This window comes from Neolamprologus multifasciatus, chromosome 4, assembly GCF_963576455.1.
Source record: "Neolamprologus multifasciatus chromosome 4, fNeoMul1.2, whole genome shotgun sequence".
NCBI classification, from domain to species: Eukaryota; Metazoa; Chordata; class Actinopteri; order Cichliformes; family Cichlidae; genus Neolamprologus; species Neolamprologus multifasciatus.
Window position 1 is genome coordinate 30,888,400 of NC_140442.1, and position 26,435 is coordinate 30,914,834.

The 26,435-nt window shown below is 41.1% G+C and overlaps 1 protein-coding gene and 1 long non-coding RNA gene across 3 annotated transcripts in view; one reads left to right on the top strand and one right to left on the bottom strand.

Annotated features, from left to right (window-relative positions):
* The window catches only part of LOC146520819 (uncharacterized), a 447,384-nt gene that overhangs the window by 243,497 nt on the left and 177,452 nt on the right, over positions 1 to 26,435 (top strand). The window lies entirely within an intron of this gene.
* Positions 5,459 to 26,404, bottom strand: rrn3 (RRN3 homolog, RNA polymerase I transcription factor). 2 transcript variants are annotated; one of them, XM_085157053.1, is made up of 17 exons: positions 25,990 to 26,404; positions 25,725 to 25,781; positions 25,562 to 25,651; positions 22,885 to 23,014; positions 22,069 to 22,128; positions 21,853 to 21,916; positions 19,136 to 19,205; positions 18,536 to 18,634; positions 17,102 to 17,197; positions 14,770 to 14,887; positions 14,257 to 14,387; positions 11,378 to 11,508; positions 11,093 to 11,280; positions 9,410 to 9,518; positions 8,952 to 9,104; positions 8,263 to 8,347; positions 5,459 to 5,813 (listed from the first exon to the last, which is right to left on the bottom strand). In XM_085157053.1, exons 1-17 carry the CDS (start codon positions 26,083 to 26,085, stop codon positions 5,664 to 5,666), a joined length of 1,827 nt encoding a protein of 608 aa, XP_085013179.1. In that variant the 5' UTR covers positions 26,086 to 26,404; the 3' UTR covers positions 5,459 to 5,663. The 2 variants fall into 2 exon arrangements, with proteins under 2 accessions (XP_085013179.1, XP_085013180.1); XM_085157054.1 differs by lacking the exons at positions 25,562 to 25,651; positions 25,725 to 25,781; positions 25,990 to 26,404 and having other exon boundaries at positions 22,868 to 22,886.

Genomic DNA, 26,435 nt, shown 5'->3' on the forward strand with positions numbered 1-26,435 from the left:
CTTTTTATGTGATGAGAAAGAAATTATTTTACTTCTCATCACAGCTTTCCCTGCTTCCCATAGAACAGAAGCTGATGTTCCGGGAACGTCATTATAGTCTAAATATAGAGTCCACTCTTTTTTAAAATATTTAATAAAGCCTTCATCTTTAAGCAGTGATGTGTTAAATCTCCAGTTTTTACTTGGCGTACTATTATTCTTGTGCATTAGTGTTTGAGATACAGGAGCATGATCGCTAACAGCTATAGGGTGAATCTCAGTGTCTGAAATGTCACTCAGCAGTGAGCTGCTGACCAAAAAATAATCCAGACAAGAGTAGGAGTGATGGACATGTGAGAAAAAAGTATATTCCTTACTGTTGGGGTGAAGGGAGCGCCATGCTCCAAAGGGTATAATACTTACTGCTAAGAAGTATTGTTCCAGCAAAGAAATAATCAACTAAAAACAAATTCCCTGACGTTTGGTGACAAGTAATAAGGTTATATAATGCAGGTAGCGATGTTTGTTTAACGTCCGCAGGCTCTTTGGTAGCAAAATACCTAAAATGACTGATCTAAAATTCTAGTTCTACTCTACATCTAAAGTACATTCAGATCCAATGCCAATTACAGAGGTTTTTTTTCATGAAGTTCTAGAAATGTACTGTTGGTGAAGATACAAAAATAATTACCCAAGTGTTAAAATCATGTATTATCTGTGAGACAATACAATTAAAACATGGGAAACTGATCTGATCTGTTAGCATCTACCAAGAGGCAAATGTCAGAATTTTTACCTTTTTGTACAAAATTGTTGACAAAGACTATTTGTTTCTTGTTAGTTTCGCTGCAACCAAAAGACTGACCAGGAAAATACAGGGATGGGTATTATATCATTCAGCACTGGCATGAGAGTAAAGTCAGTCACAGGATCTGTGGTATCAAGTCATACAAATAAACTCAAACACTTGCTGCAACTTTTGCTGCCTGAGATAATGGGAAATCCAACTGTTCGCACTTACTTCTTTGCTGTCCCAAATGATAGCGGACTATCATGCACAGGGAGCAGGCAGCACTGCACCATCGACAGCTCGACCAGCTCCAGGACCAGGTCGAGTAGCAAGTTGTTGGGAAATCGTTCGGTCTGATGCCTTCCAGGCACCACCGCCTCTCACCCCAGCCCCACTGGTGACGCTCTCCTAGGACCTAGGCCTTATTGGAAGTTTTCCAGGCAATGGTTAAGGGGTGTCGTTGGCCCGTGGCTGCTCCCACTGATTTCAAGGGAGGCCCAGTTAGAAGCCCTCAGTCTGCCCACTGAAGCAAGGGCCTGCTTTGCAGGTGTCAGTTAGGTAGAAAACAAAAAGCACAGAAAATAGTGCTTTTATGAATAGGTGAATGAGTCAAGTTGTAGAAAGTGCTCTGAGTGCTCAGCATATCACATCTTCACCTGTCTGTATTACCTGTCTCCACTAGTTACTGGTGCACTGTTGTTGACACATAAGATATTAAACACATACGTAACAGTAATCAATATGTAGCTTTTTGGGTGATAATCATATTAACGTCTGATCTTAATATCAGATTGGGGCAGCTCTAGGACTTAGTCCATCTGTACCCCTGTTCAGCCCAGTTTAATCTGAGCTGCATTTAACACCAACAATAACTCATATAGAGCTGCTCATCACAAGATTGTGGCTTTTGTGTGTCCTGATCATTCTGGTAAGCTGCTTTGCTCATTTGATCCCCCCCCCCCCCCCTTTTTTTTTTTTTTCAAATCCAACAAAAGTGGTATCAAACGTTTGTGCTACATTTGTGCTGGTTTGTGCTGCAAAATTTTTGGTTTGTGCCGCTATCATTTTAAAGATATCAAATAAAATTTCTAGAGGTCATCGGAGGTAAAGCAACCCCCCCACATTACCCAAATCAAACAAAATTAATGTCAAACGTTTGTGCTACATTTGTGCTGGTTGGTGCTGCAAAGATGTTCGTTTGTGCTGATATCATTTTAAAGATAATAATAAACATTTCTAGAGGTCATCAGAAGTCAACCAGTAGGTTGTTGTTGCTGCACCACTCGGCCAGATGTTTAGCTTCATTCCTGTAGTAGGCCTCATCATTGTTGCTGATGTGACCTACCACAGTTGTTTCGTCTGAAAACTTGATGAAAAGGTTGGAGCTGTGTGATGGTGTGCAGTCGTGGGTAAGCAGAGTGAAGAGAAGGGGGCTCAACACACATCCTTGGGGAGTCCCCGTATTCAGTGTTCTTGGGCTGGAGGTGTTGCTGCCGACCTGTACTGTCTGCTGTCTTCTTGTCAGGAAATCCAGCAGCCAGTTACACAGTGGGGTGCTGATCCCCAGCAGATCCAGTTTGTGAATGAGTTACTAGGTAATGATGGTGTTGAATGCTGAACTGAAGTCTATGAACAGCATTCTAACATATGAGTCTCTAGTGTCCAGATGTGTGAGGGCTGAGTGAAGGGCAGTTGAAATTGCATCATCGGTTGAGCGTTTTGACCAGTATCCAGGTTGGGGGAAAGAGATCATTTGATTTGATGCATGACTAACTGTTCAAAGCACTTCATAATGATGGAGGTGAGTGCAACCGGACCGTAGTCCTTAAAGCAGGAGATAGATGACTTCTTTGGTACACTAATGATGGTGGAGGCTTCAGTGCATGTGGGAACGACAGCCTGACCCTAATGATGTGTCAAAGATGTCTGTGAAGGCATTTGTGAGTTCCCCAGCATAGCTCGTCCAAGGATATTATCAGGACCTGGAGCTTTGCATGTATTGATTTTGGCAAGGGATCTCCACACACTGTCTGGGGATTATGTCACCACGGTTTGAGGAGTGGGATTGTAGTCCGTGATGGTTTGTATTGCCTCTGATGGCACGAGACAGGTTTGTTCTTGCTGTTCTTAGGCTCTTAACTTTAGGAGCCTTTAGAACTCACCTGTGAGCCATGGTGATTGGTAATAGTCCTGGTCTATGTGACATCATCGATGCATTTTGGGATGTAGGCAATGACAGTTTCTGTATATTCCTGAAAGGCTGTGGTGTTGTCGTGTGTGGCAGCCTGTTTAAAGATCTCCCAGTCTGCAGTGGAAAAGCAGTCTTGCAGTGCCTCTGAGGACCCTTCTGGCCACACACGTACCTGCTTACGAACTGGTTTGGTGACTTTGACCAGGGGCCTGTATGCTGGCATTAGCATAACAGTCATGTGATCAGAGGCACCAAGGTGGGGGAGGGAGAGGCCTTTGTAATCTCCTCTCTGTGTGGTGAAAACATTGTCCACAAAACAATGACACAAATGAACATAATGACACCACAGGGAAAGAGAAACTAAACACATTGAAAAAGACACTCAAGACTCTTTCAAAATAAACCAAGAAACACTGAGAAAATAACAATAATCAAAGAATAAAACTAGAACACACAAAACACTGTGTCGTAAACAGGATCCATACGGTTTTTCACTTAGGCAGCAGTTGTCCTTCTCTCCTGGAACGGCTGGAGCTTTCTTTTGCCGCTTTCCCAGCTTTGAGAAAAGTCCAGCTGGGATAACCACATTTACTCAGGGCCTCCTTGATGTGATGTTCTTCTGTTTCCCTGGCCACTGTGTGTGTGGGGATGGTGTTCGCTCTATGTTGTAGCGTCCTGATGACACCCAGTTTATGCTCCAGTGGATGATGAGATACTGATTCATATGTGTAGGTTTACGGTACACGTCAGCTTTTAGATGTCCCCCATTACTGATGGAAATCTCACAGTCTAAGAAGGCTAACCTGCCGCTTTTCATATCCTCCCTGGTGAAGTTGATGTGTTGGTCCACCGAGTTAATGTGATCCGTAAACTTTGGTACGTCCTGAGATTTGATTTTCACCCAGGTGTCAGCTGCATACCTGAACCAATGACTTGGCGGTGTTCCTGGGTGGGATAACTGTCACGGTACTGGGTCTGAGACCCAGTGTTTTGTGTATTTTTGTTTTATTTTGTTGATTATTGTATTTATCTCTGTTTCCTGTTTTATTCTGAAAGGGTATGGTGTGTTTTTGTCATTGTGTTTAGCTTCACTTTCCTGTGACATCATTATGTTTAATGTCAGTCAGTTGTTTCCCCATGTGTTCTCACTTCCCCTGATTACCTCCTGTGTATTTGAGTCCTCTGTTTTCTGTGCTTCATTGTCAGGTCGTCCGTTTTCCTACACCATAGTCTCATCATAGCTTTTATAATTTGGTCACCGTTTCATAGCCTGTCCTCAGTTTAGTAGTTAGTTTCTGTTTTTACCTCAGCGTTCATGTTTTGTTCTGTTTCATCAGCCCTAATAAAGGCTGTCTTTTGGTTTAAGTTGAGTTCCGTCTCCTACAGTATCTGCTTTTGGGTCCTGTTTCGGCTTAACCTGCCGTGACAGATAACAAAGCCCGGTTTTCCACCTCCTCCACCCACAAATTGGTCACAATGGGTGAAACTGGGGAACCCGTGGCACACCCACGGGTAGTACTGCCCGTAGTACTGAGCCTTTTGCAAAATAGGTGGAATTAAGACACAGTTCCAAAAGCAAACACAATTGATCAGTGCTGAGGGTGGTCCTGTAATCTCTTACGGACGCTTCCGTGACTGGGATGCAAGTGAAGAGAGATACAACGTCTCTCTTCACTGTACATGTCCTGTTTATAAGATTGGGGAAACCTGCAGTCAGCTGAGACTGAAGAAAGGTTTCTCCCACTGAAAACGCTACGTCCAGGTGAACAGAATCAACCTTTTGGGATTTACTTACCTGGATGATTAAGCACGCATCAAGACCTTATTTTATTAATATTTTTAAAATGATAGCAGCACAAACCAGCACAAACATAGCACAAATGTTTGACATCAAATTTGTTTGATTTGGGTAATGGGGGGGGGGGGGGGCTGCTTGACCTCCGATGACCTCTGGAAATTTTCTTTAATATCTTTAAAATGAAAGCGGCACAAGCAAAACATTTTGCGGCACAAACCACCACAAATGTAGCACAAACTTTTGATACCACTTCTGTTGGATTTGAAGAAGGTGGGGGGGCAACTTCACTCACACTGGGCAAGATACTGAATCCTGAGTTTCCCCGATCCATGCATTGGACTGTCGGTATGAGAATTTTAGGTTAAAAGAGATCAGGAATATAACAAAGTGTTTGTGTGAATAAGGCTTGTAGTAACAAAAGTGCTTTGAGTGCTCAGAGTAGAAAAGTGCTGCATAAGTCGCAGTTCATTTATTGGTTACTTGAAAATGACTAAACGTAAATAACCCGTACACGATGGTTTCTTACTAAGTCTGCTTTAACTTGCAGCGTCGTGCATTTTCAAATTGAAAAGATTCACTCACTCATGCACGCACACACAGACACACACACCTAAACAAACTAACAAGGTTGGAGAGAACATTTTAGTACTGGTGCACACAAAGTATTTGTGGGTGGTGAAGAACATTAACATAAAACTGATCAATGTCTGAATTCTGTCACTTTAATAAAATAATGTTATCCCAGATCTAAAAAGGGCTTTAGTCACAACCATGTTGTCCTAGGCTGGTGTTCTTCAGACTGTGGTTGGAGCTTATAAAAGCATCATATGGTACAGGATCTGCTGTCTTTCTTCACAACTTGAAGAAGTCAACGGCCCTTACTAGTACATGCCATACAAATGAAACTAAAACGGCCTCTGGAGGGTGTTGGGTGGTGAACCTAAGCTGCTTGGACTGTGGAAATTTGAATCATAGGAGTTGGGCGTCAGTCCCACAATGCCCTCGGCTTGAGGCGTCTCTCCACATAGGAAGTCATCCTCATCCTCCTTCGAGCCCTGAAACACAGAATGAACAATCACAGTCAGGCATTTACATTTTAATGTTCTCATGAGTTTTAATATATCATATTGCAGCTGGTTTCAGTCTGAGGGGGAACAGTATTGAGTTCTTATATAGTGCTTTTCTACTCTCCTGGAGTACTCAAAGAGCTCTATACAACATGTCACATTCACCCATTCACACAAGGACTTTCGTCTATGCTTTAAGTGCTCCCTAACTACCATTCACACAGGTTCTTACTCCAATGGGTTAATATGAAAGATATTTGGCATGCAGATTGGGGGGAGCCAGGGATCGAACCACCAACCATCTGATCAGTAGATGACCTCCTCTATCTCCTGAGCAGGTCCTCCAACTTAACTAGTGATGACTTCATGAACTTCTTCACAAATAAAATTTTAATCATTAGAGAAAAAATGACCAATAATCATCCCACAGATGTAATATTATCTACAGCTACTCTTAGTACCATTGATGTTAAGTTAGACTCTTTTTCTCCAATTGATCTTTCTGAGTTAACTTCAATAATTACTTCCTCCAAACCATCAACGTGTCTTTTAGACCCCATTCCTACAAAACTGCTCAAAGAAGTCCTGCCATTGATTAATTCTTCGATCTTATATATGATCAACCTATCTCTAATAATCGGCTATGTACCACAGGCCTTCAAGGTGGCTGCAGTTAAACCTTTACTCAAAAAGCCATCTCTAGACCCAGCAGTCTTAGCTAATTATAGGCCAATCTCCAACCTTCCTTTCATATCAAACATCCTTGAAAGAGTAGTTGTCAAACAGCTAACAGATCATCTGCAGAGGAATGGTTTATTTGAAGAGTTTCAGTCAGGTTTCAGAGTTCATCACAGCACAGAAACAGCTTTAGTGAAGGTTACAAATGATCTTCTTATGGCCTCTGACAGTGGACTCATCTCTGTGCTTGTCCTTCTTGACCTTAGTGCAGCATTCGATACTGTTGACCATAATATCCTATTAGAGCGATTAGAACATGCTGTAGGTATTACAGGTACTGTGCTGCAGTGGTTTGTATCATATCTATCTAATAGACTCCAATTTGTGCATGTAAATGGAGAGTCCTCTTCACACACTGAGGTTAATTATGGAGTTCCACAGGGTTCAGTGCTAGGACCAATTCTGTTTACATTATGTTTATGTTTTTTAAACATTTTCCACAGAGAGGCATTTTTTGTGAAAAATGTATTGATAGCAATGTTGAATATTATTACACAGGAAAAAAACAACTACATGTAAAATAATCACATCGTGACGCCTCTGCCTTTGTAAATGGAGGGACAGTAACTGCGTGTAAAACCTGCAGACAGTCAGATTAACAGTGTTTTGTCTCTATCTGCCATTCTGCAGTTCATCTCATGTAAACAATAACGTGGCCACAGCGTGACGTGAAAAAAGGCACATACCTTTGATGTTGCGTGACGAACCCTGTATTCCTCGTCCACACGTAAACACAAAAAAAATCTCAGTTTTCGGTGATTTGAAATGCCGTTTACGTGTGGACGAAACAGCTGCGTTTTCACAAATACTCGTGTAGGTGTGGATGTAGCGTAAATTAGTAGTTTATTTTCTTACTACCTGTAATTTATTGCAGATTACTTGTATTTGCTTAATTGAGGTGTGAAATAAACCGCAATGGAGCAAAATATGGGTGTGTGGTTGGAGGATGTGTTTGTGCGTGCAGGCACGCGCGAGAAGGGAGGGCGCGAACATTTTTCTTGTAAAACAAAGGGGGGCCCAGCAAAAAAAGTTTGGGAACCACTGCTCTAGCAGATCATTACATGAAGGAACCTTTTAAAAACAAGCGCGTCCATGCTCACAGGTGTACACACGGGTGATCACACACACAAACTACACCCTTTTTGGCTCCTACCTCAAAGCACACTGTGCTGTCGATCTTACGTGCTGCACAATAATGTTTAATATTTAGTATTTACTGTTATATTCCCATAGATCATCGTGATTTTATTATGTTGCTCTTTTTTTTTCTTCTGCTTGTTTTCTCTTTTTTCTTTCTCAACAGGTGATCCAGGTGATTGATAGATGTATTTTTTGTCTGCTTATTTTGTTGGTTTTTGTTTTTTGCCCTTTATCCCCGTCCCTCTTCCTCGCTGTTTTTCTTTCCCTCTTTCTTTTCCCCAGTCAAGTCTGTCCCATGCTTAGCAAGTGAAAATAAAATAAAATAAACAATACAAGGTGAATCAAATAGACCATTACGGCAAGGCTGGGATGGTGCATTTGGTAAAGTAAATCCGTTGGGCATCTTTCTTCGCCTTTAGACAATAATTCTGATGCCAAAAGAACCAAACGGGACAGGCAAAAAAAAAAAAAAAAGTTATAGGCCTGCTTATTTTTTTGTCCTGTCCAAATCCCCAACTTTAAAAAAAAACTCATAAATCTGTTACAATCATCATCTTACCTGTTGCCCTCTTTTGGTGGGACATGGCTCTGTGTCTGATAGATCATCCCAAACCTGGTACAACGGTTCAATGAGCTGACCAGACCTGTAAATATACAGTTTATATTTACAATCCTGTTTGTGCAGACAAACAAGTAAAATGGTTTCACTGCTAAATCGTGGAAACAGTAGAAAGAGGACGAAACAGAATAATAGAAGTGAGAGATGCACTTAAACAATGAATGTATGGAAAATAATGGAAACGTAGCAGAGCTTCCCGTTCGTTTCTTTTAATGTGAGAAAAGTTACGTTTCCCCATGTCTCCAGTTTCTGCTGGAGCTGAAGTCACACTTCAAGTGGCTGATTTATTCAAGTTACAAAAAGTGTACGTTTTGTACTTTCAAGCAAATGTTACCTAATATGATTTTAGCTGTTTGTTTACTCTCGTACTAAATTTCTTTTCTCATCATGATGGAAGTGGGAGATAAACTCCCCCATGGGTGTTCACCAGCACCAGAGGCATAGTGAAGGATGGATAGCACCATCTTCATGGGTGCACATTAACTCGACCCCTCCACTCCAGAGACTTTGGTATCAGTATTGGTGATGGGGAACAAAGGGAGCAATCGGAGTGTGAAGAATGTCGCTTAACCCTATCTGCTGAGTGCGTAAACCAAAATAAATGGAAACAAATCAAACAATGAGTGTACCTCCTGAGCAGGTAGGGGTCGAAGGGGAAAAAACTGTCGAGTGGGTTGGTGTTGGTGGTCACACAGTCTCCTCCTGCAGAGCTGCGGACCACTGGCAGCACACACCGGTTGTTCCTCTCTATGATGGTGTAGCAGAACACCACTTGGTACTTCCTGCAACAAAAACAACTGCTGGTAGGAATGACGAGGAGGGAAAATACCAGCATTTTATAACTGATGCATAGACTTTCTTCTAGTCTACACACCAGTGCGTGCACTGTGATCTACCGACAATGCTGTACACTTTAGCGTTTTTACATCAGTTAGAAAACAAATGTAGAACTTTTACTTGAAGTGGACCAGAGGCCCCCTCAATATCAGCATGTCTAATAATCATTTAGTTCTTGAAAAGTTCCTGGAAAATAATCTAGAAGGTTGAGGATTACAGGAAGGTCGATGGTATTTGGGGGCATGTGCACCTTGTGATGGCAGCAAACATGTTGGTGATTGAAGGTAGGCAGACTCTGAGAGGATTCAGCTGACACATCACCACCTGCTCCAGGTTCAGACTCTGCAGGTACTCCAGACCTGACGTACACACACCCAGTGAGGAGTCAGAACACATTCGATCAGGTGTGACCAAAAGCATCAAAAACAAAAACCATGATTTAAAAACAGTTGATCAAGCTCATGTTTTCTAGTCAGTCTAAATGAATTCCAGCATGTCTGCCATCCTGACAGCTTACACTGCGCTATTCTTTATCATGGATATCTCAAACTGACTGGAATTTTGCATAAAAATGGTAAATGGCTGCATTTGTATAGCGCTTTACACTACATTCAGTCATTCACCCAGTTTCACACCTTGGATCAGGCGATTAGAGGATCATCAGGGGGTCCTTTTGTCCCTCTGTGGGGGGAAACTCCCACTAGGTTTATATCTGGGACTCTCCACCATTTGACCTTAGAACTGAAGAAGCTTCTCGGATGAAGGTGAAATGTCTTCAAGTAACTTAAAGAAGTCCAGACGCTTTTCTTTGCAAGCTCCTTTGACTACGATGACCTGGATGACTGAGAACCTTCACAGACACACTGGTGATGGCAGCTACATTGTAGCCACAGCTGCCCTGAGGTGCACTGACAGAGGCGAGGCTGCCGGACACTGGCGCCACCGGGCCCTCTGACCACCACCAGTAGGCAAACATGGGGTTAGTATCTTGCCCAAGGATATTTGGCATGCAGCCAGGAGGCAGCCTGGGATCAAACCACCGACCTTCTGATTAGCGGCTGACCTGCTCTGCCACCTGAGCTACAGCCACCCCAGTGGGGTTTCTGGTGATGACCAAGCAGTTTTCAAGTTAAGAGGCTTAAAGTTAGTCAACACCAAGTTCTAAGAAACATCCTGAGGCATCTGAGGGAGAAGAGTCACAGGAAATGTCCTAAACGGGCGATCGTGGCTCAAAGAGTTGGGTGTTCGTCTTGTAACCGGAAGGTTGCAGGTTTGAGCCCCGGCTCGGACAATCTCAGTCGTTGTGTCCTTGGGCAACACACTTCACCTACCGCCTACTGGTGTTGGCCAGAGGGGCCGATGGCGCGATATGGCAGCCTCGCTTCTGTCAGTCTGCCCTGGCTACAACTGTAGCTGCCTCCACCAGTGTGTGAATGTGAGAGTGAATGAATAGTGGAATTGTAAAGCGCTTTGAGGGCCCCGAAAAGAGCTGTATAAATGCAATCCATTATTATTATTATTATTATTAAACCATGCTGTGTGTCATGGTGCGTCAGCACAGTGCTTTAAAAACAATCTTTGTTCCCCATCTGGTGGCCTCAACAGATCAACATCTACTTCATGAAGATTAAAAAGGATCACTGTTGTGGCACGCAGGAAGAGAGAAAGCACCCATCCCAGAAATGAACTTTCTACAGAGTGAACTCAAATAATTGCTTTGCTGAAAGCCATTAAAATACATAATAAGACCATCTTTAATGTGACTCTAAATCAGGTAATGATTCAGAGCCATTCCTGAAACCTGTGCTTACATCTAACTGATTTTAGTAAATTAAACCAAGCAGCCTGAGGTCATTTTTGCTCCCATGCTATTTTTTTTTTACCTGTAATTAAAACAAATAAACTGATATTAGCTCAAAGTTTTCTATTCTACCTTTCTTCATGTTGGCCTCCAGCAATGCTCTGTGTCTGAAGATGATCGTGTAGAAGACAGCCTGGCAGGAAGTGTAGAAGGGCCCGTGCAAGCTGACGTCACAGCAGACTTGTTTCCCACAGCTGTCCTGGCTGTAGATGTACTGATGGATCCAGGAGCTCAGTAAATCCAGGCAGGCCCGCACAGTGCTATAGGAATCACCATTGACACAGAATGAGAGAAGAACCCGTTAAAAACCTGCACCTGCTGCATTTGTGCTCTTAAGCAGGTGTCGGGTAAGCTCACCTCAACGGGATGAACTTGGCTCGGGCCAGGAAACTTCCCAGGTATCCAGCAGCAGCCTGGCGAAGGACAGCAGGCAGAGACGGGTTCTGCAGGATCTTCCACAGGTGATCCAAGAAGGCCTCTGCCAGGGCCTGTGACAAATATCACAGGAAACACATCATATACACAAGAAGCTCTCAAGGTAATGAATGATAAACGTCAGCACGAATAAACCAGATAAATAAATACATGCATTATAAAACATATTCTGAATGTTGAGGACAAGGATGATTTAGAAAAAGCCAGTCCACCCTTGAACATGAGTAAATATAATATACGTAGCAACGTCAGTGTCAGCTGAGATATTATAAGAGACAGGGCCTGACTCTATGGAAGAGCTCTACAGCAGTAGGAGTCACACTGGGGGGCACTCCTGTCAGATCCACAGTGTCACCAAGACTGGACGATAGAAGCAAACTGTAGTCTGGTCTGATGGATCCATCCTGTATCAGTCGGGCTGATGGTGGCGTCATGTTGTGGGCGTTTTCCTGACTATAGTCAGGGTTGGATCAGGTGACCATCCCATCCATTGAATTCAAAATCCTGCTCCTCACATACAAGGTCTTAAATAATCAGGCCCCATCTTATCTTAATGACCTTGTAGTACCATATCACCCTATTAGAGCACTTCGCTCTCGCTCTGCAGGCCTACTTGTTGTTCCTAGAGTATTTAAAAGTAGAATGGGAGGCAGAGCCTTCAGTTTTCAGGCCCCTCTTCTGTGGAACCAGCTTCCAGTTTGGATTCAGGAGACAGACACTATCTCTACTTTTAAGATTAGGCTTCAAACTTTCCTTTTTGCTAAAGCATATAGTTAGGGCTGGACCAGGTGACCCTGAATCCTCCCTTAGTTATGCTGCAATAGATGTAGGCTGCCGGGGATTCCCATGATGCATTGAGTTTTTCCTTTCCAGTCACCTTTCTCACTCACTATGTATTAACAGACCTCTCTGTATTGAATCGTATCTGTTATTAATCTCTGTCTGTCTTCCACAGCATGTCTTTATCCTGTCTTCCTTCTCTCACCCCAACCAATCACAGCAGATGGCCCCGCCCCTCCCTGAGCCTGGTTCTGCTGGAGGTTTCTTCCTGTTAAAAGGGAGTTTTTCCTTCCCACTGTCGCCAAAGTGCTGCTCATAGGGGCTCATATGATTGTTGGGCTTTTCTCTGTATCTATGAAGCGCCTTGAGGCGACTTTTGTTGTGATTTGGCGCTATATAAATAAAATTGAATTGAATTGAAATCCCTGCTGTGATAGGCTTAGGCTGCTGGGTTTCTTCTTCACTCTCTATCAGGGCTGCGTATCATCACTCATTTCTATAATTGATTCAATTCGATTCCATTTGGACTCAAGAGAGAAATATTATAATTCTGATCATTCTCCATATCAGATACATATTTTATATCTATGTATAAAGTTGACACTTGTGAGACCTCATCACAGCAGAGGCCTTTGTGTCAAAGTAAGTGAGCATAAAACAGAAACATGAAGCAGGTTTTCCTGGCCTGACTTTTTCCAGCAGACAGCCTTAAAAATCTTCTGCAGTCGAACAAAAACTGAAGAAAACCCTGAATCAGCATCTGAACACGACCTGATGCTGCTGACGTTACAGAGGTTTGATTACAGACACAGCTGAGAGTTTTGCAACTCGGCATCATTTGTAAAAGTTGACATTTCTTCAGTGTTGAACAGCAGAAACGAGGCTTTCTCGTCCAAAGTGGTTTTTGAAGTTGCTGCTGTACAAATAAAAACAGATTTGAGACGGGAAACTGTTCTTGAAGGACACAGAGAGACAGAGCTGTGCAGGAAGTCAGAGCTTATTGTGCTGGAAGCTAAACAGTCAGAGTGAATTCATGACGACGTTGATCAAACATGTAGTTCGATCTTCTTTTGCTGCTGCTTCAGTGAGTTTCGGTCAGAGTGATGAAACCTGCAGCATCAGCATCTGTGTCGGCGTTCAGCAGCGACGTGTCTGCACACGTGCTGTCGATCCACGCTCTGTGTTTACATCTTTGTGCAGAATCCGTCTTCCTGCTCTCGTTTACTGCTTTAGCTGTTTGGTGGTGAAATAGTTTCGTGAGCTTTAACCCGAGTTTCTGGCAAAATACATTTATATTTAAAAATGAGTCGATGTGGCTTTATTCAAGCTCAACTCGATTTGAAACGGAACATCGATGTTTTAAACCCTCCCAGTGAGAAAGGTGAAAAAGAAACACCCAGTGCATCATGGGAATCCCCCGGCAGCCTACGTCTATTGCAGCATCACTAAGGGAGGATCCAGGGTCACCTGGTCCAGCCCTAACTATATGCTTTAGCAAAAAGGAAAGTTTGAAGCCTAATCTTAAAAGTAGAGCTGGTTCCACAGGCACCCACACCTCACAATCAATATATCTCTCTTGATTGTAACCCAGCTGCAAATGCAGTGGCCAGGTTACAAACATTGAGGAGTGTACTTTGTCATACTGTGCCATTGGTGAGGCAGAGCAGCCCTTACAGATGCAGAAAGTGTGTTTATATCAGATAAAGCTATCCTACTTCTAGGCTGGAATATCACAGTTTCTAATTACCAGCTGCTCCAAATGTTGCTTTAAAAGCCTCGAGCTGATCCAGAATGCTACAGTAAGAGAACTGACACAATTAATATTATTATTATTTTTCTCCTATATGGCTTCTCTTCTCCAGAATTTAAAATCATTCTCAAATCATCTATTTTATCTTTATCTAAGATGTACGAGTTTGGAAACTTTCCTGTGCCCGTACATCTCGTCGCTGAAACCCAGACTGCCAGTAACATGCAAAAACCCAAGTTAACTGGTCCCAGTATATGTGGGGAGTACTGACCGGTTTGAAGCTGCAGAGGTAAAAGAGAGCGTACTGCACATGACAAGAAGCATGTGTTGGCAGAATGAGCTTGTCAAATACAGTCAACACATCTCTGTACAGCTCCTTTGTCCTTTCCACGTGAAAAGACCCTGAAACACGAGACAGGACATAAAGATATTAACGTACAGCTTAGTTTAATATTCTCCATCTTCCTACATTACAAACGTTTACTGAAGGATTCAGTATCAGTCAGGCCTGGAAAACATGGTCTAATCTTGTGCAGTCAGGGTTAAACTGGTTAGTGTTTGGACCAAAATCAATCAATAAAGATGTGATTGATCAGGATTTGAGCTTCAGTTCAATTACTTAAAGTAGTGCATGAATGCATTAGGAGCCATTTTTATTTTAAAAAAAAACCTTTTCAAAGGTTGCTTGATTTAAATGCACTTTAGTAGTATATAAAGACAAAACTACAAAAATATTTATGTCCAAATATTTATGGATTTACGTGTAGAAAAAGCTTTTTTCTACCATCGACGTAGCAGACATCCTTGATGTACGCCATGAGCACGGCCATGAGAGTGTCCAGTCTTTCTGCCACTGGATGGGCCATCGCAGTCCTGGTGGGCTCATCTGACACGTCTTCATCCTGACAGAAACACGGACACACACAGAGTCATCAGGATTAAAAGAAAGAATAAAGAGAACAAATTCAAATTTGGGTCCAGGATGCTGCCCATGTTTCCTTATTTAGATTTTGTGTCTACAATTAGTTTTATTCAGGCTGTCTACTTAGATGTTTCAGTTATAGTCAAACACACGCAGGTCTCATGTTCAGATGACTTCATGTGGTTTCAGTGGCGAGGTGTTGGGTTCAACCACAGACTGAATGAATTACTGGGTCTTTAACGTATAAAGGAGGACAGTATGTGAGCAAAGGACTTGTGACGCACCTCTGTGCTCATGAAACACCAGGAATGTTAGATCAAGGAATGTTATTAAATGGAAAAGTAGATCATGCCATGCTCTCCAGTTCGGGGTCACCTGAAAGACCAGCCCAGGTGTGGAACAATCATCTGCTCCAGAGCAGTATGAAGGTTTGACACCATCTTGGTTTCTGCCTCACAGACACCACTGAGCCTTACTGCTGCCACCCGGCTGAACCTCATCAGCTCCCAAGTCTGCATTAACTCACGGTGGTTCATATCGGTACTTCTATGGTCTGACCTTGTGCTCTGCTGGTGTCTGTGTGAAAGATATTGCTCCAACTAATCTGCAGCTGTTGAAAACCATCACAAGGCAATCGCTGTCCATACTGATGACTTCTGTCAGCCAGTGAACTTCAAACAAGCCTATGAGCCACTGGAAAGCAGTGTATCATGTCCGTCCACTGCTGTGAAGTTTAACCATCTCCATCATCTGCATATTTGGCTTTATGAGTTACTGCAGGAACAGAGACCTTCCCCTTGTCATCTTTCCTCAACTGCCCTGAACGTTTTAAACAAGATCACCTTCACACTAACCACTGCACTGACCTAACCCGACACCCACTCACCCACTACAGCCTGACACTTGCACCACTCGTACACCCAGACTTTTGTGCAGTGTCGTTATGTTTTATGCAGAAAGTATATTTATTGACATTTTCTATATTGGCGTGTTTTTTCCCTTAACCCTTTAAGACCTACCATAGAACCAAGTCTGCCAGAGCTTATATTATATGTTTACATGCTGTGGAGCCATTTTTGGGAGCATTTCAAGTTGCTATACATCAATACAACTGTTATAGCCCATATGTTAATAATATGTCTGCATTAAGTGCATAGTAACTACATTAATTGCAAAAAAGTGCAATAAACTACAAAAAAATTGAAAATCGTTTTTGTTTTTTAACATATATTTCTAGTTAGAGAAATTTAAGAGGCTTATCCCTCAAAACTGTAAATACAAAAAAGTTGCACAAAATAGTTTCCCACCACAGGAAATTTATTTTGAGTGTCTTCATACTTTTATTTTTGAAATACACCAATTTTTATACACTGCAGGGAAAACAAAAAACAATCCTATGATGCAAATTTGCAAAGAAAACAGCATCAAAATAAACTATTTCCAGCAGTGCAATTCGAGTCCTAAGCATCCCAGAAACTATTCAGAGCATAAAGCAAACATGACTTACAAAAACACCAGTATAGGCTTTTAAGGCCTACAAGTTAAAAACTACATTTTCCGCGAAAATGACGTCACTTCTGGTTTCAGGCAGGTCATGGCGGACATGCGATAGTTCGCGCTGACGTCTGTTTCAATGTAGGAAGTGTTACAAACAGCTGATCGGATCGGCAAAGTGTGTTTCTGGAATATTATGTTTTTGTTGCTGCAAGTGCTTTTATGCAGTTTTTGCAAAACTATATGTGGAAGGAAACCGTGACCGAGGACAAGCTGATGGCATAAGATGTAAGTACAACTCCTCCGGTTTCATATGCAAAAAAAATTATTGCGCTAGCTCACGTGGTTCCGGTTCTACAGGGATTTAAAAATAATTACCCAAAACGGAGCGTTCCCGCTCTGACCGGCTTTAAAGGGTTAAAGCCTGAAAACTTGGTTTTAAAAAACTGTCGCTGATTTAACAGCACATCAACAATATGTCACCTCCTGCACATTCGATTTCACATGTGCCAAAAATGTCCAATCACCTAACCCAACTACAGTTTCATCTGAGCTCTCATACATGCTGGCCGAAAACGTTGACTTCTTGAGTTATTTAATTTATTCACTGTCATGACAATTATTCATATGCTTTTGAATGAGTCATTTTTATTTTATCTGTGGAAAAACGTTACTATCATCAAACCCTGCTGGCTCTTACCATGTCAAACAGACACTCCTCAGTCTGCTCCTCTGCTTTCTGGGTCTGCACCCGGTTTTCTTCAGCCTCCTCAATACGTGTGCGGGACGCGTTCACCTGAAATGTACCGCACACATGTACACCTTTGAACTGATGCTACTTGTTCAGAAAAAAATGAATTGATCAATTTTATGTCTGAACATGTCCTTCTGCAACAAATAAGTCAGATATGACTAATTTATTTGCATGCATACGTTTCTACATATTTTGGTATTGACAGGCCTCTAAGAGACGATACAACAAGGTCCATACGTTTTTGAAAGATGATACTTTTGTGTGATTTTGTCTCTCTACATTCCCATGTGTTCCATTGTTCCTCCTGGATCCAAGATTCGACTAACTGATAGACTTTCCTCTCCAGTATCCTGGCAAGTGTTGATCCAGAGGTACTGTCGGTGATTCCACATTAATCAAGTCCACTTGTGACTCGGTGGAATCACCAAGTCCCTGATCACAAGGCCTCAGGAACCTGCTGGAGATACATAGCTATGAAAGTTCACTGATGTAAGCTGATGCTTCTCCATGAAGAGCTCTAAAAGTCAGAACCGCAATCTTGAAATGGACTTCAAAAGGGAACCAGTGATGCGGTGAGCAGGAAGTGGTTCCCCCGTCTGAGTTATGTGACAGAAACGTCTCAAAGAAGACCAAAATTATTGCTCCAAGCTCTCAGTGAATTACTCCCAAACCCAAATGTTTGCTTCAGCTATTCCCAGAGACTCGGCCTGTCAGCTACCTCCACATTTCACGGGCTAACAAGTCCAACAGGACGCGGCGGTAGATCTGATGTTAATAACACAATTATTGACTTGTGATCCAGGTTGTCTTGTTACTAAGTGCATGCTCATGCTGGTGATTTCTATGGACATAAACCGCAGGTCTCAGTCACACTGCCAAACAGCACCCGAGACTCGAAAAAGACATGAAATTTATGGCACATAAGCAGAGAAAACAGTCCAGACGCCACTGTGGTGAAACCCAATGAACAGGCACCAAATCAGTGGGATATGAGCGCTGTCTCTTATCTTTGAGCTGGAGAAGTGAAGAGGGCAGGACCAGAAACTTCTCTGAACTTCCACGCGCTGAAGCAACTACCAATAAGAGTGTAGGACAGTGCTGAGTGACATACAGCCATTAAAGGATTATCTACGAAACTGGAGCCTCAGAATGACGCGCGATGACTGAATCACTCCCTGTGTGGATGCAGCTTCTTTTGTTAAACCTCTAGAATGAAAGCTCTGCACTAAAGCGATAACCAGAGACAAAATCAGACAAACTGTATCACTATCCAAAACTTAATAACCCTACCTGAGCACCTACCACACAACTCATGTAGAGTTACTACTGTTAAGTTCAAATTAAACTACAAACAGCAGAATTTGGAGGTGTACCACTCACATCCAGTTTCAGCAGTTTTCCAATAATCAGCTCAAGTAGGTCTCGTCGAATGGAGGGGACGTACACCGTTATCCTCAGGAGGTTATGGACGTAACACTCCTGTAAAGCATCCATCAGTTAACAGACACACTTAGAAAAAGAATCAAAAGCTTTTTTGATAAAACTGATGACGTCCCATGTCCCAATGTCTAATCTACAACAGACAACACGAAGTAGATCGTGTAAAAAGTTACATTAAAAAGCCTTTGATAGGACCCACATTAAACAAACAAACACATTTGAACACACAAATATTCAGAGGTACAAAATGACGTCTCAAAGGATCAATAAAAACACATTAAGCTGAAAGAGCTGTTATTAAGACTAGAGATCCCAGTCTGTTATGAACTACAATAAATACAACTTTAGAGGTTATTAGCAAGAGTTCTAAAACAAAATAATAATGTAACAAAAAATATTAAATTATGTAAGGACATTTAATTAGGTGAATGAAAAGGGAAATAGCATCTCCTGGAAGGAAGACGTTTTAACAATGCTCTACATAGAAGACAGAGTGGAGCCTATTAATAGTGCGGGGACGTCAGGACGCCTGTATCTTACCAGAGTTCTTGAGGATTTCTGTATGAAGGGAAAGTTTTCTTGCAAAATGGGCATCAGAAAGCGACTTGTGCTAAAAGAAGAGGAAAAATCTTCACATTACAAAAACATTAAAAACACGAGGGGTGAAAATCACAATGAAGCCACAATGTAGGCTGACTGACATCAAATAAAACAAAGTGTGCACAAAGTATCCATTTATGCAACAACATTAGTTACAACATAACTTTTTTTTTACAGTAACAAGCTAGTGGCTACTTGTTTGTATTAGTAAGTAAATTACTGTCAAATAAGAAGAAGAAAGCAAGTTATATTATAATAAAGCCTGCTGAGACTAAAGGGAAGAAATACACTTGCAGCAATTACAAGATAAGAATACCAGCTTAAAGGGAAAAGATCAGCTGGTTAAATCAAACTCCGTGGGCAGATTTGGAAATGGGATTTTGCTGGATATCTATATCATACTTGCTCATGTTATGACTACCAAAAACATACCTAGCATGTGAACATGTGGACAATACTGCAGTTTATTAAAGGTCAGTACCACCAACCCCGTGGTTTTGTGAGGTTTTGTGAAGTTACAGCACTAGAGACATTACAACCTTTACACACAAAGAATATGGAGGACCAGGAGTGCCAAATGGAATTGATTAAATACACCATTAAATAATTAATTAAATCTTTCATTAATTCATTAAAATTGGAATTAATTAAATAAATGTTTAAATAATTCGATAAATGCCCATTCATTTCATTTAAAACATTTAATAAATTATGTATTTATTTATTCCAAATTGTATTTAATTCATGACTCATTTAATTATTTCATTAATGACAAATGTAATTAATTATTTAAGGATTTTTTTTGGCACTCCTGGCCCTCCTGTGTTCTTGAATCAATTTTATCTGTCAGCCTCACCCAGCAAACCCGGGGGCGGGGTTAATGCTGCCACTGCAGCTTGTCTAACATCTGATTGGTTACTGTGCAAAGTTAATCAAGACAGGTCGATCCTAGATAATTAATCACTATGAACTGGTGGTAGTGTGGGGAAGCCAGGTATCCCAGAATGCATTTCAAAATGTAGTGGCGTAATCTTCACAGGTCAGGTTGTCAACATAGAACATGTTTGCAAAAGTGCTCAGATGTTTCCGGCAATGTTCCAGCTGACTGTTAGCGGAGCGTGTACAGTGTACCGAGCTCACAGCCCCGGTGTTCCAAGTTAACTTTAGTTAAAAAGTCCGACAATTTTTTTGTAATGAAAAACGTAAACACTCATATCACCAGTAAGTTACAAAAGTGTCCAATGTACAGCAGAGTCCTGCTGTAAAACTGAAACACATGGAAATGTGTTGATGATGAAAACAGCCCGTCTGCCTCCAGTCTTTGTGTTTCCCTGAAGTCACAGACACAACTATATTTAACTTTCTCATGTTGCCTAAAAACAATTTTACACATATGATCTTAGAACAGGACACAGACACTAATTACTGACCTCATGTCAAATGTGTACGTAGACCGAGTCTGTGTTTTATATGAAATCTTTGCTCTCAAACCTTTAAACAGCAGCGAGTCTGCAGCTGAGAGGACACAAACTCAAACAGCAGGTTTGATCATTTCGATTATAAATCAGCTGGAAGCGCCACGTTTTCACTACGTCTTTTATTTACAGCATGTTTCAAGTGTTTGAAGAAGGATGTGGGGAACATGTTTTAAATGAGCGTCGTGCTGAACTAAAATCACTGCGCAGACGGTGCGCGGCATTGTCACGGGAACATGCGTGGATTAATCTGGTGATTTGTTAAATATATAAATGTTCTGTTTGTTTCTGCTGCTGAGTCTCTCACACTGATGGAAATGCAGATAACACACGTCATGAACACCTGTTCAACCAATCACATTCAAACTCAAGTGTCCATCTCTTTTACAACAGTGCTGCCTGAGACTGGGATAGTTGGCACTAACAAGGTTGATTTTTAGTGAAAGAATATCGATATGACCCATGAATTCGATTCGTAGATGACCGTTAGATTCGTTTGATGCTGCCGACACTTTCATGTGCCCTCACTCCGTGATGGCGGCAGCTGGACGGCCCGTTTAGCCTCATGATTAATATTCACAATTAAAATATTAGTCAAACATTTTGAAATCTGTGTCTCACAAGCTTTGTACACGTAAACCTAACAGTTACTACATGACAGAAACCAGTGGTATCTCTTTCTATAAAGATTACGTGATCACTGATTATTTATTTGCTCTCTTCTCTTTAAACATGTTTTTAATGTTAGTTATAATTCAGAATGGGCGACTGAAACAAGTATGCTTAACGTTATTAAATAATTAATTCAATGTGTCAATAATTAAGTATAATTTGAAATAAATAAATAATTTATTAAATGCTTCTAAATGAAATCAATGTGCATTTAATTAAGTAATTAAATATTTATTATTATTTATATATTTAAATATTAAATATATAATATTAAATATATTTAAATATATAATATTTAAATATTATATTAAATATTATATATTTAAATATTTATTTCATTAATTCCAATGTTAATGAATTATTTAATGGTGCCTTTAATTCATTTATTTTGTCACTCAGGGTCCTCCACAGAGAGAAGTCCGGTGATGAATCAAAGCTCAAGTTTACAAATTCAGAGTTTAAAGGCCAAAGATTCAAAGAACAGCAGAACAACAGGTGACTCAGACTTACGAGGGCACGTATCTGATGATGAGCTGCAGCGCCTGGTGACAGTGATCGAAGTTTCTGGGTAGATCTTTAAAAAAAAAAAGCCACACAAGCTCTTAGTGGACATAACGATGCTTTACAAAGCACACCTGCATCTCGCTTCTTTGACAACACATGTGAACCACTGCAAGGTTATGATGTCTGAAACAACCACTTCATAGGAGAAGAGAAAAATCTTACTCTCATCTTCATCATCTGAATCAGAGATATCCACTCCTCCTTCACAGATGGTCACTCTCTCTGAAAACACACACAAGTGGTTTCTCCATCATGCAACAGAGACGACAACAAGAAAGACAACAACTGTACAGGGTCGTCAAAGACTGACTATCAGATCAGATACTCATTGGTTACAGTACAGACTCTGTCTTTGCCTCATCCAGCTGTCACACAGCTGCCCGTCTGCACACAGCCCCTCCCCCCCTCATTACACCTGAACACGGAGGAGTTGACGTGCGTAACACTGAACAGGTCTTTATGAGGAATTTCAAGGGTTAGTAAAGTTCCCATTTCCTCAACACTGAAGTATTAAACAGTTATCATAAGTTAACCTGGCTGGCACACACATTAGCATTAATCATTTAACCCTTTATGTCATCTCTTCAGTTACCATTACGTTAGTGGGGATCGCTAAAAATATAACACTAACATTAATTTAGGAGCTAAGCAGTGAAAGTTAGCAGTCCTGCTCCTCAGTAAACCTGCAGTGTTTGGTGTTCATTTAAAAGGATAACACAGTTATTTGTGTTCTTTTTCAGACTGAAGCTGAAGTCTCTCATCGATGACACAGAAGACGATCAGCAAAACAAATGTGCAAATATGGAGCTGAGTCACCAGAAGCACTTTTGTTTGTTGCTTTTCTCCACATCTAACAGAATGTGTGACTATTTATCACATATACACATCTGACAGTCATGTATTTCCGACCATCACAAGCCTACTACTGTAACACGTTTATGAATCATGATTAATTCAGTACCAGTCAGAGTAACATACTGGGGGTGAAGTGGGAGACCACCATGTTGAGGCAGGCACACAAGTAGACAGTCTGTGCTGACACCAGGTTACCCAGAAAGGCCAGGTACTCGTCCACCACAGCCTGGCTCCGGCCCAGCCAAGGAAGCCTCTATAACACACACACACACACACACACACACACACACACACACACACACACACACACACACAGTGTGTTTATTAGGGGTGGGGGAAAATGGATACTGTGTAGCATGGTGATATTTTGTTTGCTAATAATGTATGGATACAGGGACAGCAGAAATCGATACTTTGTTACAAAAAGGTTTTTGTGCTCTGACTTCAGAGCATGTTGATCCTTTTTCTGAGCAAGAATCCTGACATTCCTTCACTGTCCAAATGTGTTTAACTTTTTTATGGCAGCAATAAACATGACAGTTTACTTATTTTAATTTAAGACATGTTTTATTTTAATTCAGTTTAAAACTTTTTTATTTAATGTAAAATTATATTTTGTTTTAATTTACTTTCAAATTCTTCAGTTGCTGAAGGGGCTGCATAGTTTTCATAAACTGCATAGTTCAGAATAGCTATAATTGTACCAGATGGTTGATTCAGTTAAGTTGGACTAGACTGTAATACAAACCGTTCAGTTTGTCAACAATCAAACTGAAATGAGAGAAAGACTGAGTGTGAGACTTTGATATTAGAGAAAATGATGATTGATAAAGTTTACCTTTATGTACAGAATCTGAATATCGCAAAATATTTTTAAAAAATTGCAATAATATTGTATCGTGGAATGTATGGTGATTCCCACCTCTAGTGTTTACATGTCTTTCAGCATATAAACACAATCAGCTTTTTGGACGTCTGCTGATTCACACCACATGAACACACCTAAGGCCAAATAATCCACAGCTAGAGTTAGAAAGTACTTTATCTTTGAGTGTATCAGTGGACTAAAGGTTTAAAATGTGCACCAAAATGACAGAATAGATGACGCATTACCAACAACATATCATACTGACAAAGGCTTGTAAAGGTTTGTCCATGTTTTCATTTTATATTTGACTCTAATATTGGTCCTGACTCAAACTTGAACGCTCGTGTGGGAATCAGTGATCAAGGTTATTGTCTGGCTACTACAGGAGCAGAAGGCTAAATGGATTCAACTAAGAATGAGTCAGCATTCTGGATGTGTTGTTCTCTCTGAGCTCTGATCACAATAATACTTTCCCTGTTGACTGTAGAGGCGACTGTTGTTGTGATTTGATGCAATATAAAGAAAATTGAATTTCATATTGGAATGAGTAACAAATTTGGTGAAGGCAAACATGTTCCATATCTTGTATATCTACCCTCTTTTTTCTTGGCTCAATTTAATTTCTTTGTTTTATTGATACACACTAGTTTAAGACGTTGCTTTAAAAAGCAAATGATCTCTCACCCACACTAAGGAACAGGGCTGGGTTATAAGTTATATTAATTTATAACAATATTTCAAAGAAATATGTGATGACAGTCATGACAATATAATAAAAATATACTAATCAAGGTATTATCAGTGTGGCTTGCAATAGGCATTTATTTATTAGAGAAAACAAAATAAAGGCATTTCCATCCTCTTTTTTTGAATGAGTGTATAATGACAGACTGCCTCATTCAAAGTTGCCAGCAACAGCATTGTAGTGTGTTATTTACACAGTCAATGCAAGTCAATCAAATCAAGAACAAAACCTGCCCAGGTCCTGTTTTTAGGCTATAATACTGCTGTGAAAAAGTATTTGCCAAATTCCTGATGACTTTGTTTGGATACATTTTTTAACATTTACATGTTTGAGATCAAACAAATTCATTTTTTCTCTCAGTTGTGGGCAGTTTGGGCTGCGAGGCAGCAGGTCCTACACAGGCCAGTTCGTCTTGCACTCGCTTTTTTTGTCTGTTGCTGATGGAGTGGACGGCTGGTGTTACGGCTCAGTGTGCAGGTGGGCCCCAGACATGAGGACTACAGTTCATCCTGTTTGACTCTATGTTTTTGTGTCAGGTGACATTTGTTCTGTAACTGTGGTGATTAGTGTGAGTAAGTTAACTTGGGGTTTGCCCTGTTGGCAGTATCTAACTAAACTATAATGGGCATTTCACATGTCATGTGAGAATCCCACAGTAAACAGAAAATTCATGACAGCTCCAACATTATCAAATAAATGTAAAAATCTACAGAACATAAAAATATAGTGGTAAAATGCAACATGTGATTAATGCTGCAGAAACTGGTTAACCGGTCATTTAGTGCACTGCCTGCACTCAATGCTGCTGTTTAGGTCTAAAGCTGCATATTAAAGCTCTGAAACTTTAAAATTGATCCATTTAAAAATTAAAGCATATCTCACTTTTCCACTCGTACCTACTCTGCTCGGTTTTGGTCATTTTACAATATAACTGAGTACCACCTCAATGTTAGTGGGTTCGACACCCAAAAATCCCATGAGCTCATTTAAACACTACACAACAATGGCGGACACTGAGGCAACGGTACATCTGCTGCTGAGCCGTCTGCTTGCCATGCTGACAGGCTAATCAGCAGCATGCAGTTTGTTGATGTGATGTTTGTTTCAGATCGACTCAGATCACTTGGACCCCCGGTGGAGTAAATACAGCACTCTTCTCCTTGCATCGTGTTAATATTTACACTCACCAGTATAGTATAAATGAGCTGTTCATGATCCTTGGTCAGGTGGGTCACACAAGACCGAAATTCCTGCAGCCAGTTGATGATCTGAGCATCCTGTCGGAGGAGAGGGCGTTCATTGAGAAGCAAAGTCCACCACACCACAGGGTGCCCTCACACTAACGCTTACCTTTATCTCAGGATCAACCAGCTGATGTTTCAGGAGTTCATAATCACTCGAGTCTCCCTTAAAAACAAGGAGAAACAGCTGAGCAGTTCGCCAAAACCGTAGGAAACGTAGAGGTGTTTGTAAACAACTTTACGAAGGTCAGCAGGTGGGTCTAGGTTCATTTAATAACTTAGTGGACCATCTCGTGGATGTGTCACCAAAATCAACAACCCTAATATCTCTCTTTATCATTTTCCAAGAATGACAACCCTAAGATACAACTCACGTGTTTGTGTTTCTCTAACGTCTCCGCAACACTACCTCCAAACCTGACCGTCTTCACAGCAGGGGTCTTCAGAAAGTCTCGACCGTCTATTTCCATAACCCACCAGGCAGCTAACGCTGGTCTTTGTTAAGCTGAAAGGCAGAGCTGGAAACGAGACTCGCTCGTTACATCTCTCGATACTGTGGCGTTAACTAGTTTGATCAAAGGAATCACGCTTCCGGAAAACAAAACCCGACAAAAAACCACGCGAAAGTAACAGGAAGAGAACTGCGTGTTTACGGAAGTGATTGTTCGGAGCAGCAGTGTCACATTAAAGGGGGACGTTCGAGGAATCCATTTCGCTCAGGAAGGTTCCTACCTGAGTAACTTTATCGAGCTTATGTACAAACAAACAAAGGCTGTGAGTCCAGGCTCACACCGTAACAATAACACAGGCTGAACAAATA